The sequence below is a fragment of the Rhineura floridana genome, chromosome 3 (genome assembly GCF_030035675.1).
Source record: "Rhineura floridana isolate rRhiFlo1 chromosome 3, rRhiFlo1.hap2, whole genome shotgun sequence".
NCBI classification, from domain to species: Eukaryota; Metazoa; Chordata; class Lepidosauria; order Squamata; family Rhineuridae; genus Rhineura; species Rhineura floridana.
In genome coordinates this window covers 159,216,046-159,229,366 of record NC_084482.1, presented here as the reverse complement: position 1 = coordinate 159,229,366, position 13,321 = coordinate 159,216,046, and the positions used below count along the sequence as shown (strand labels likewise).

Sequence of the window (13,321 nt, the reverse complement as noted above, 5' to 3'; positions counted from 1 at the left end):
TATATATAGAAAATAAATCTACAAATTCAAAATACAGTAGACATGCAGAGGAGGATGTGAGCCTCATAATGGATCATAAACTGAACTTTATCCAGCATTGTTGCAAATACCATTCAGGCCAGGCTCTGTGCAGAAGAATAAATGGACACACAATAATAAATCTACAGAAATCTGATGTAAGAAATGGCAATATTCAGAAGCCAGTAGGGGAACATTTCAGCATTCCAGGACGTTGTAACTTACTTTAAAGTGTTCATCCTGGAGCAAAGGATTTTCAAAAGGAGATTGCAATGTAAAACCACGGATTTACATTATTATTTATTGAATTTATATCCCACCTTCCTCCTGAAGGAACCCAGGGCAGCAAACATAAAAAAAACCCATTTAACAAAAAAGAAAAACATATTAAAAACTTCCCAAAGCACACTTACAATTAAAAATATTATAAAACAGAGCTAAAAATGTTCTTTCATCAGTGATCTTCAGATTGCCAGGAATAGTTCTCTTCAGCCATCATACGTCTGGATAAATAGGAATGTTTTCAAATTCCTCCTGAAAGTTAATAGTGATGGAGATAGACAGGTTATGTCAAGAGGTCCAATAATATCACTTGTGGATTGAATCGAGACAAAGGATTTTTAGTACATTGTGGTAGTTGGCTTACTAATGCCAAGATGTATGTGTCATCAAGAACTCTGAATGTGAATTTCTGCAGCCAGTTGGGTACTTATCTGTGTCTGTACATTTCTGCATTTCACTCTCTGACTTCATTTTTTAGAATCCCGATATATATACATACATTTATATATCTAGAGAGAGAGAGGGATGAGGAAACTCAGGCCTCAGGGCCAAATGCAGCCTTCCAATCCCTTCTATCTGGCCTCTCAGGACTCTTCCCAGGACTCTTCCCTTCACTGGTCCTGCTCTGTGCTTTCCTGGCATGCTTTTGCGTTGCTAGAATTGGTCCTTGAACTGTGATAATGCCTTTTGCATGCCTAGCTGGAGAGTTTTGTGTGTACCTCTCACTTTTGCATGACTGGAATGTAGCCCACTGCACACATCTGATACTACATCCACTTTTGTCTCTGGCCCCAGCCACCACTGGAATGTGTCCCCTGGAAGGCCACCTGCAAGGTTCCCCACAAGATAATGCAGCCCTCAGGCTGAAAAGGGTCTCCTACCTCTGATATATATCTATAACTCAGGACAGCAATTCATGATGATGTGAACTGTAGTTCACAAACCCTTATAATGCATTTGATCATCTTTATGGCTCTTTGCCATTTGGGCTGTAACAGTAAGAAGGTTGTCTGCCAGAAATGGATGGGAATAAGGTCATCATGTGGCCTTGGTTAGACCCATGCAGAAATCTTGTTGGGTGTTGACATCACAATTAAATTGTCACAATGGAGAAGTTTAGTAGAAATGAAGCGGCGTAGAATACAAGAGGCAATAAAAATGTTGAATGAATTTTAATTTACTTATTGGCTTAGAGAATGTTAAACTTACTTGGAACATGAACTTCCCACCAGCAACTAAAAAATGAATTTGATTTAGCACAAGGATATTGAAGGTACTAGATTTATGCACTAGCTGCATGAAAATATCTTTTTAATTATATATTGGTGCAAACGTAGCCTTGAGGGAAATTTTAAAGGGGATCATTAAGTGGGAATCATTTTCAAACATTTAAAAGGCTGCCATAAATGGTGATTGGGTAATTGTATTTTGTTGCTTTTGACAGAGAGAAAACAAACTGCCATCTGTCAGAGCAGTTTGGCAACAGAACAAGTTAGCCAGGGGATGCATTTTGGAATTTCCTACATGAGATGTTTTGTAGAAAAATCTGAGTAAACATCTGTTGGAGATCTGTCTTAAGTAAATCCTGCTCTTAGCAAAAGAACAGTCTGATCCCACTAGTCATACTTAAAATGGTATTTATATGTGATTAATTATGCCATAATTTGGATGGAGATGCACATTCAAACATGCAACCTACTGAAAGCAATGCCTGTAGATTGGTGCCATTCATTCTTAGCTATGTAGTCCAGTGTACATTTGAATGTGCATCAGATTTATATCTGCAGTTCCTGATCTGCAAATGATAAACATCCAAATTTCTTTAGGCAGATTGGGGCACTAGGCTACATTATATAATTTTATGGATAAGTATGTTCATTATAGCATCTTAGTGGGAAAAGTAGAACATTTGATTTGTGCTACAATTATGGTAAATGTGATATGAAAGGAAGTTTTCTGCCTATCAAGTATAGGAAATTGCACTAATGTCATCATATTTTAATTTGGTTTCAATGAAAATTTGCAGTCAGCACCCATGTATCAGTACTTGGAAAGAAAAATGTTCAAAGAAGCCTATAAGATTGCTTGCTTAGGAGTAACAGACACAGATTGGAAAGAACTGGCTATGGAGGCTTTAGAAGGACTCGAATTTGAAACAGCTAAGAAGGTAAAGTGCTTCAGCTATGCATTTTAATCTTCTGCAGTTTGTATTAGCATGGAGTTGAAATAACTGTATGTACATACCCAGCTGTGTCACTAGGAACTGTGATCTGTATACTTTATAATGGAAAGGATCTCTTAAAAAAATTTACTTTATGAAAAAAGAGAATTTGTTGTGTTTTCTATTTCTGTTCATAATGCAAAATAGCCATTTCATTGCCTATGGGTTAGGACATACGAAATTGCATGTAAAATCTTTTAATTCCAATTGAATTCCAGAGATAGCTAATTATTAAAATGCAAGTTAAAGTAGAATAGCACTTTGGGGGGGGGAGTGGAATCACCCATATTCATCCAGTACTAACTGTGCTGACCACTATGTGGCAGTAAAGATTTATTTTCCTATAGTGTAATAAGTCTGCTTTTTTAAAAAAAAGGATACAGATTTTTTAGCCACTCTTCTCTCCTTTGTGAAGCACTTCAGCTTTGAATGTGAACATTTATTTTGTTTCTTTCTCATTCAGAAAAACTTGGGACATCTTCTTTTGAATGTCCTCCAGTGTGTGCATGGGGGGAAGGGATATACAAACTTCACATGTCCCAGACCATAGGTACTCCCTTTACATCTGACAGTGAGGAGTTGCATGGGCTCAGCTCTGGAAATTCTAAACAAACCTGAGAAGAGATAGCACATTTTCTTTCTTGGAAATAATGGGCTCAAGTTGTAGGAAGCCAGATTTCGACTGGATATCAGGAAAAACTTCGTAACTGTTAGAGCCATACGACAGTGGAACCAATTACCTGGAGAGGTAGTGGGCTCTCTGACACTGGAGGCATTCAGGAGGCAGCTGGACAGCCATCTGTCGGGAATGCTTTGGTTTGGATTCCTGCATTGAGCAGGGGGTTGGACTTGATGGCCTTATAGGCCTCTTCCAACTCTACTATTCTATGATTCTCCTTCTTGTGTGAATACCCAAAGCCTCTCAAAGTCCCTTGCTGTTGGGACTGGCTGACATTGTTTTTCTGGTCTTTTGTATTGCCCTCTGTTTTTTCAAGATTTCCAAGATAGCATGGAGAAATATACTTATCTTATACTTTGTTCCATCACGGAATTCAAGGCAAAGTACATGGAGATGATCTCCCACCCAGACACTGACCAGACCCAGAACTATTATTATTATTATTATTATTTATACCCCACCCTTTTTCCAAACTGGAACTCAAGGCAGCTTCCAGATAAAAACAAGTACACATCATTAAGAACCTATAAAAATATAAAACATATAAACATATAAAATCAGCATTAAAACAGGATTAAACTATTAAGATGTTAAAACCAATTACTCTTAAAATACTGCAACCCAGTTTAGGAGCATACAGGCAAAACAATAACATACAGCATCCTCTTCAATCACTACCCTTAAAACCTTCAGTTCCAAAGGCCTCCCGGAAGAAAAAAGTATTTAGCTGTCGGCGGAAAGACTGCACAGAGGAGGCCATTCTTGCCTCCCTAGGGAGGGAGTTCCAGAGCCTAGGGGCAGCCACCAAAAAGGCCCTATCTCGTGTCCCCACCAGTTGCACTTGTGAAGGTGTTGGGATCGTGAGAAGGGTCTCTCCTGAAGATCTCAGGGCCCGGGCAGGTTCATATAGGGAGATACGGTCTGACAGATAGCCTGGACCTAAGCCGTATAGGGCTTTATAGGTCATAACCAGCACTTTGAATTGTGTCCGGAAACAGACTGGCAGCCAGTGGAACTGTTTCAGCAGGGGAGTTGTATGGTCCCTGTAACCAGCCCCAGTTAACATTCTGGCTGCAGCTCGTTGCACCAGCTGAAGTTTCCAAACAGTCTTCAAAGGCAGCCCCAAGCTACTTAGCTTTCCGCATGGTTGCTGGAGCATGCTGCTGCAGACCATGCCCTGGGACTATTATTCATTATTGGTCTTTCTGCTTAGACAACCTTCTGTTAAATAAAGGGGATTGTTTTGAAAGTATTATTAAATATTGTTAAAATACAAAGCTATTAAAATATGCTTCCTTTTTCTTAATGGTCCTTTTCACCTTTTAGATAGAGTTTTAAGATAATATGCTTTTAGAATATATTCAGAGTTCAAACAGAAGTGTCAATACTACTACTACTACTACTACCACTACTACTACTAATACTACTACTACTACTAATAATAATAATAATAGTGGATTGTATCCAGTAGCAGCTTTGCACTAGTGGAAAGTATTTCTATTGCTCAAGGTGAGGCAGCAGATTTTCACTGAAACCACACACTCCCCCTACTGCAACCCTCCATGCCATGTCCCATGATGTTCCAGAGAGCAGATTTTTGGAGGCACAAAGGGCTGTGGTAGTGAAATCAAAGGCTCGGCTTTGTGCAAGCAGAAATGTTTACTGGTAGTGCAAAGCCACCATTGATGCTGTTTATAGTTATTTATATAGTTATTTTTATCTTGCTGCTCGGCCAAAGAGAAGGTATTAGATATAGTAGAGGATGCAGTTTAATGGGAGGCTGTTTTTGTTGTCTTGAAAATATTAAGTATTCTACCCTTTAGGCATTAGAGCAGATTAACATGAAGAGAATCACCTTCCAGGATATGTCTCAACTGTTCTTGTGTAAGCACAATATATTTGTTATAGATTAAACTTCTGTATAAATGAGGAACCATCACTGTATTTATTTGAGCAGTTTATAGAAATGAAAATAGCTGTGACTTATTTAGTGTGTTGAGATTACATTCTTAGGTGCCATGGTATGCTGGAGATTTTTTTATTGAACTTTTCCCTTCTTAATTTATACACCATCCTTTCAAGTGCATGGGCAGCCTATTAAGATTAAAAACATCTATAAAACATAATAAAGATAAAAGATAACAACTCAAACACATTTTTCTTTAAAAAGAAAACATAAATCAGAGATATAAATAGTAGCAACAGTAATAATTTTACAGTGCCCTCCTGTACATCAGTAAGTAGGTAGGATTGCAGCCTAAGGTTTGGACTAACTTCTGAGTAGACATTATAGGATTACACTGTTTCCAAACCCCTGATAAAACAAATATTATTTATTATTTGTTTATTTATTTGTTTTATATCCCGCCCTTCCTCCCAGTAGGAGCCCAGGGCTGCAGATATCTCACAGTACCTTCTGAAGGCTAATAAAGATGGGCATTGATTAACTTCTCTGCAACTCCCAAGCTGTTGGGAGCTTTGAAGGTCAAGTTAGCACCTTGATCTGGACCTAGAAGCTCAGTGACTGGCAGAACAATTGTCACACAAAGCCTGATTGAATACACTCCCAGTTTCTTACATCTGCCAGGAGATAGCTAGTGCACAGGGCTGCAGTCTATAGCTTCTGAACTGTTTTCAAAAGGAGCCCCATGCAGAGTGCTTCAACCTAGTCAACCCTCATTATTGCAACAGCATGGATGACAGTGACTAAATTCCAATTTCCTAGGAAGGGATGTAGGAGGTGTCTCAGATTAGCTGACAAAGGAAGCTCCTAGCTACAACTACTACATTTTCCCCGGTGCCAATGTTGATGCAGGTGCTTCCATAAATTGCACACCTGATCCAGGAGCACCACAGTGGCCCCATTGATCACAAGTAGATCATATCCCCAAGAGTATCCATATTACAAGTATTAACATCATATTGTCTGCATTCAACATTTGTTGATGATCCTCGTCCATTCAACTGTGGGCCCATACACTGGTCTAAACTGAAGATAGCTGCTCCTAGATGCTTTATTAATGAAATGAAGAACATGTATGTTACAAAGCATGAGATTATGTCCTCTATTGGTTTCTTATGAGTGTTAAGCAACATAGGAGACAATATTGACCTCTGCAGAACTTTGTGTCCAAGCTGCTAACTTGGCTTCCACTAAAGCTATTGTCCGTGGCTCTGTTCCCTCAGAAAGAGCTTGCTGTCATATCTCTACAAGATTTTCCGTTGTGAAGTAATAAAATATAGGAGTCCACAATGATAAGAGTTGTGAGAGTTAAAGTTTTTTAATCATTAGTAAAAGTTTTTAAACAGGCCTCTCTCTCAGGAAGGAAGGCTGAGGTAACCCCAAAGGAGTTAATCCTCAATTGATTGTTGAGCCATCAGCCTCACTTAATCTACTCCCTTGGTGCACTTCGTTGCACTCCACAACCCCAGGGGCTAAACTAACTAAGAACTGAGATTTAAGTCACACACCCTGAACTCACTAGCTGGCAGTAGTAGCTGGGAGGAATCAGCCACACACATAAATTTAGAACACCCTAACAAGGGAGCCTGCTCCATGAGCTAGAGGGAGCCTCTACCTGACAAAGCATCAAGGCAAGTTAAGCAGCAGGGTGAGGAGGCCAGGGCACTCCACACTGCCTGTCTGTCCCTTGATCTGAACAAAACCCAAGCTTTCAATAAATTAACTCAATAAACTACAAAAACAATCATGCAGATAGGAAGCAAGCAGGGGGTGGGGGCTTTCCAGTGTTTTGCACATCCTGTAACATACACAACTGTCTACCTATTGGAAAGAAATTGTGGGTCTGCCCTCGGTGCAATGAACTCCTGTCTCTCTGGGGAACAAGTTTGTTTCCTTGAGACCTGGAGAAGCTGAGACAGGCAGAGAGCTTTGTGGATGAGGCCTTCAGGGACATTATAGCTATGTTGCACTCCAAGCTCTCCTGCTATCATGGAGAATGAGGGCCTTGGGGAAGGAGAATGCCTATCCGAGGAAGAAGGAAACGATCCCTTAGAAGGGACCATTCCTTGGATAACCAGCTATCTTCTGGTGCCAAGGATACTTCTCAGGGGTGGTAGAGGAGGGATCCTCGTGGTGGATGATTTGAGCATTAAGAACATAAATAGTGGGGTGTGTGATGGGCATGCCCAGTGTGAAGGTTATGGATGTCACTCGTCGTCCAGTAGTTGGTAGACAGTGCTGGGGAGGAATCAGTGCTCATGGTGCACATTAGCACCAATGACATGGGGAAATGCAGCCATGAGATCCTGGAAGCAAAATTTAGGTTGCTAGATAGGATGCTGAAAGCTAGGACCTCCAAGGTAGCTTCCTCTGAAATGCTACTGGTGCCTTGTGCGGGACCAGCTTTGTTGTCTCAATGCGTGGATGAGATGCTGGTGTTGGGAGGAGGGGTTTGGATTTGTTAGGCACTGGGGGACATTGTGGGGCAAGCCAGGCCTGTACAAAACGGATGGGCTCCACTAGAACCAGAATGGAACCAGACTGCTGGCACTTAAAATCAAAAAGGTAGCAGAGCAACTTTTAAACTGATTGAAGGGGGAAAGCCAACAGCAGCTGAGGAGGCTCCGGATCAGAATAAATCTCCTCCCTGGGATAAAGACCAAAAAAAATGATGAAAATTTAAATAGGGTAGGCCTAAAACTAAGCATTGTGAGTGCAGAGGCACAGATAGCAATTCAGAAAGGCAAAAATACAGCAGGCCAAATGCTAGAAGCCTCTGAACCAAGATGGAAGAACTGGAGTCCTTGGTCTTAGAGGACAGCATCAATATAGTGAGCATAATGGAAACCTGATGGCACAGAGAAAATTGTGGGACATGGTTATCCCTGGATATAAACTATATCAGAATGACAGCGAAGGACCCATTGAAGGTGTTGTCTCTCTATACATGAAGGAGGACATTGAAGCCAGCAAGCTAGAAACCCCCAAAGAGGCAAGCTCCTCCACAGAATTGTTGTGAGTGGTGATACCGTGCCCCAAGAGTAACTTAGTACTGGAGATGTTCTATCCCCTCAGTCAAAATGCTCTGGGAGATCTTGTGATGAGAAATGAAATCAAGGAGGCATCCAAGCTAGGAAATGTTGTAGTAATGGGTGACTTCAACTACCCTGACATAGACTGGCTACATATGTGTTCCAGTCACGACAGAGAAGCAAAATTTCTAGATAACCTAAATGACGGTGCCCTAGAACAGTTGGTCATGGAACTGACCAGAGGGATGGCGACCCTGGACTTAATCTTGTGGCACCCAGGATATGGAGCGAGATGTAAGTGTTGTTGAACCAATCGGGAACAGTGAGCATAGTGCTATTAAATTACTAACATGTAAATGGCCAATTGCCAAGAAAATCCAACATGGTCACATTTGACTTCAAAAGAGGAAACTTCCCCAAAATGAGGGGATTGGCAAAAAGAAAGTTGAAAGACAAAGTCCAGAGGGTCAAATCACTCCAAAATGTTTGGAAGTTGTTTAAAAACACAATAATAGAAGCTCAACTGGAGTATATACCGCAGATCAGGAAAGGTACCACCAGGACCAAATGCATGGTGAACAAGCAGAATCAAAGATGCTGTTAGAGGCAAGAATGCATCCTTCAAAAAATGGAAGTCTTGTCCGAATGAGGTGAATAAAAAGGAACACAAACTCTGGCAAAACAAATGTAAGAAGACAATAAGAGATGCTAAAAAAGAATTTGAGGATCACATTGCTAAGAACATAAAAACCAACAACAAAAAAGTATTTAAGTACATTCAAAGCAGGCGACCGTCTACAGAGGCGATTGGACCCTTGGATAACAAGGGAGTCAAAGATGCACTGAAGCAGAATGAGGATATTGCAGAGTAGCTAAATGAATTTTTTGCATCTGTCTTCACAGTAGATGTATAGAGCAGATCCCTGTGCATGAACGAACATTTGCAGGAAGGGAGTCTGAGGAGTTGAGGCAAATATTGGTGAAGAGAGATGAAGTTCTAGGCTTAATAGACAAAATAAAAACTGACAAATTGCTAGGTTCAGATGCCTTTTACCCGAGAGTTCTCAACTTAAATGTGAAGTTGCTAATCTTCTAACAAACACATGTAACTTGTCCTTCAGATCCGCCTTCATAGCTGAGGACTGGAAAGTGGCTGAAAAAGGGATCCAGGCGGGATCCCAGGAACTACAGGCCGGTTAGCTTAATGTCTGCACTGGGAAAATTGTTAGAAAGTATTATTAAAGATAAATTAACAAAGCATATAGAAGAACAAGTCCTGCTGAGGCAGAGCCAGCATGGCTTCTGCAAGGGAAAGTCCTGTCTCACTTACCTCTTAGAATTCTTTGAGAGTGTCAACAAGCATATAGATAGAGGTGATCCTGTGGACATGGTGTACTTAGACTTCGAAAAACCTTTCGACAAGGTACCTCACCAAAGACTACTGAATAAAGTTAGCAGTCATGGAATTAGAGGAGAGGTCCTTTTGTGGATCAGGCATTGGTTAAGTAGCAAGAAGCACACAGTAGAAATAAATAGACAGTTGTCCTAATGGAATGATGTAGAAATTGGATTCCTCCACAAGGATCAGTATTGGGACCTGTGTTTTTTAACTTACTCATAAACAATCTAGAGTTAGGGGTGAGCAGTGAGGTTACCAAATTTGCTGATGTTCAGGGTTGTTAAAACAAAAAGGAATTGTGAAGAGCCCCAAAAAGACCTCTCCAAACTGACTGAATGGGAAGTAAAATGGCAGATACAATTCAGTATAAACAAGTGTACAGTTATGCATATTAGAGCAAAAAAATCTTCATTTCATGTGTACTCTCATGGGTATAGAACTGGTGGTGACTGATCAGGAACGAGACCTTGGTGTCATGGATAGCTTAATGAAGATGTTGACCCAGTGAACAGCAGCAGTGAAAAGGGCAAATTCCATGCTAGGGATCATTTAGAAAGGTATTGAAAATAAAATTGCTGATAGCATAATGCCATTGTATAAATCAGTGGTGTGGCTGCCTTTGGAATACTGTGTACAGTTCTGGTCACTTCACCTCCAAAAGGATATAGTAGAGTTGAAAGGTCCAGAAAAGGGCAACCAGAATGATCAAGGGGATGGAGCGACTCCCCTATGAGGAAAGGTTGCAGCATTTGGGGCTTTTTCATTTAGAGAAAAGGCAAGTAAGAGGTAACATGATACAAGTGTATAAAATTATGCATGGCATGGAGAAAGTGGATAGAGAAGTTTTTCTCTCTCTCATAACTCATGGACATTCAATGAAGCTGAAGGTTGGAAGATTCAGAACAGACAAAAGAAAGTACTTCTTCACGCAGCACATATTTAAACCGTGGAATTAGCTCCCACAAGAGGCAGTGATGGCCACCAGCTTGGATGGCTTTAAAAAAAGATCAGACAAATCCATGGAGGATAAGGCTATCAATGGCTACTAGCCATGATAGCTGTGCTCTGCCTGCATAGTCAGAGGCAGTATACTTCTGAAAACTAGTTGCCAGAAGCCGCAGGAGGGCAGAGTGCTCTTGCACCCAGGTTCTGCTTGTGGGTTTCCCACTAGCATCTGATTGACCACTGTGAGAACAGGATGCTGGACTAGATGGGCCACTGGCCTGATCCAGCAGACTCTTTTCATGTTTTGGAACAACCATTGGTATGGAATAATCCTGTTTTATCTCCAGAAGTAGATTATCCAAATAGTTACCAAAACTGAATTTGACCTTTATCTGTATTTGAAATTGAATTGAAATTGTTTGAGGAACTATTTCATTCATCATGTCCGGAGTTGCTCCAATATTACACACTCAATCACTTTCCCAAGAAATGAATGGTTAGAAGTTTGTCTAAAGTCAGCTGGATCACCTTCTCCACACCTTGCAGAATTGTTTACGCTTCTATCATGTCATCCTTCACATTTTTTTCTAAATGAAAAAGCTCTAAATGCTATAATATTCCCTCTTAGAGATGATGTTCCAGCAACTTCATCATTTTGGTTGCTTTTTTCTGTATCATTTCTGCATGTTTTTGGGTCGTTACCAGAACTATTATTTCAAGTCTAATTGCATCATAGATTTATAAAATGGTATGATGATGTTGGCAGTTTTATTTTTGATCCCTTTCCTAATGGCCTCTAGCATGGAATTACTTTCTTCATAGCTAGCACACACTGAGTTGATGTTTTCATTGAACTATCCACCATAACACTGATATCTCTTTCTATGTCAGTTACTGCTCGCTCAGCAGCCAACAGAGTATGGCCACCTTCACATGTAATGCTTAATGATGGCTTAGCTGGTAAAAGCTGGAACAAACCAAGTTAAGCCTTGGGCTCATGTAACCCATGGTTCATTCATGCTCATTGCTGCTCATGTACTAAATCATGGTCTACTAGTCAGTGTTATGTACAACCTGGGCATATATGTGAAGTTAAGGTCTTATGTTTTATGCCAGTGTGCATCACTTTACACTTTCTTATGCTGAACTGCATTTGCCATTTTATTATCAGTTCACCCAGTTTGGAGAGATCCCTTTGTAAAACTCTGCAGACCTTCTTACATTTGCTATCCTGCATAATTTTTTTTCTGTCAGCACCAGGTAATTTTTGAATATTAAAAATCATTGATTCCAGTACAGATTCTTGGAGGAATCCACTTCTTGCATCTTTCCATTGTGAGAACTGCCCCCTCCCCCCCCATCCTCTGCTTCCTGTTCTTTAACCAGCTACTGACCCATAAGACCTGTTGTCATATCCCAAAATGACTACGTTTATTCAGAAATCTTTGTTGATGTACATTGTTCAAAAGCTTGTTATTTTTAAATTAAAATATGTATATCTCACCTTTCTTGTACAAATGCACCTCTCAGGGTAGCTTACAGCGTTTAAAAATTACAAATTTATAAAAACAATAATATAAAACAAGTAACCAAAGAGTAGCAGTTAAAATCAAAATGTGAAAGCATTATCAGCCACTTACCAGCCATGTACAGTAAAAGTGTGCCAAGTTAAAATGATCTTCAACAACTGGAGAAAAACAGCAAGGGAGGATGCCAGTTTACTTCAGTGGCAGGTATTAATTGTGTTTAGGATTGTGGCTTTGTACCCTGATCTTAAACATGCTGACTCTGAACCGTTCCTTTTTTGCTATCCCCCACAAACGGCTGCATAGCAAGGAATGAGCGAGTGTTTGGCTCTGTGCCCTGCTGCAGTAAAAACTGAAAGGAAAGCTCTGATGGTGCATTTTGTTTTTTCATCTGATACTTGGGCCCCGCTGAACTGTGGTCAGTACACATCAGAAATTCCCATTTATTTCAGTGGTACTTGCTTCTAGTTAATGCATTTGAGATCAAGTGTTAGACCAGTTATCTTCCTATAAATATGCCCATACTTAATTAGTGCATTCAAGAGGTCTTACAACAACTCTATATTTTGAACATAAAGTAGGTTAGTGGTTTTCTACCTTTGAGCCTCCTGGCCTGTTGTTGTTTTCCAGTTCCTGGTGTAATTCTGGCCAATGCTATCTTGGCGTTGTTCCATGTTTGCATTTATATGATACCTGCTTACTATAGAATGGTTACTATTTGTCCTTAATGATCATGACTAAAGCAGCTCCATCTGTTTTTTTGCTGTGTCTCAAGGGTACATAGCACATGGGGATTGGGAACTGCACGAATAAAGATTGATCCTGTGCTTGAATTAATATCATACCTGAGGCAAAGTTTATTGCAGAGCTGTATTTTTAAAAAATTGCTTGCCCTAACCTGATTCTGTGTAATTCAACTGCTTTGCTACAGTGTGTTCATATCAGATATTCAGTTAGAAACTCCGTATTTGTCCCATGCAAAAAGTAAGGAGTATAAACAGTAACCTTATTCCGTGCAACCTGTGAAACATATTAATCATTTTTATCTACCATATACACAGTCATTAACTATCACTAAGTACAAGGGGACTGTACTATACCTGTTGACGATTTACCTACAAAATATTAGGACATTGCTGATTTATTTTTCTTTCTGTGTTTCAATAGGCATTTACCAGAGTGCGAGACCTTCAATATCTTGAACTGATATGCAGCATTGAGGTACAGAAAAAAAGTGAAATGCAGAATGTGAATTA

At 40.1% G+C, this 13,321-nt stretch overlaps 1 protein-coding gene across 3 annotated transcripts in view; it reads left to right on the top strand.

Annotated features, from left to right (window-relative positions):
• IFT122 (intraflagellar transport 122) overlaps nucleotides 1–13,321 on the top strand; it is a 98,346-nt gene that overhangs the window by 27,806 nt on the left and 57,219 nt on the right. For all 3 annotated transcript variants that reach the window (XM_061618486.1, XM_061618488.1, XM_061618487.1), the window contains 2 exons: nucleotides 2,327–2,467; nucleotides 13,233–13,286. In XM_061618486.1, the coding sequence (XP_061474470.1) occupies nucleotides 2,327–2,467; nucleotides 13,233–13,286 (195 nt within the window). The remainder of the gene's footprint in view (nucleotides 1–2,326; nucleotides 2,468–13,232; nucleotides 13,287–13,321) is intronic.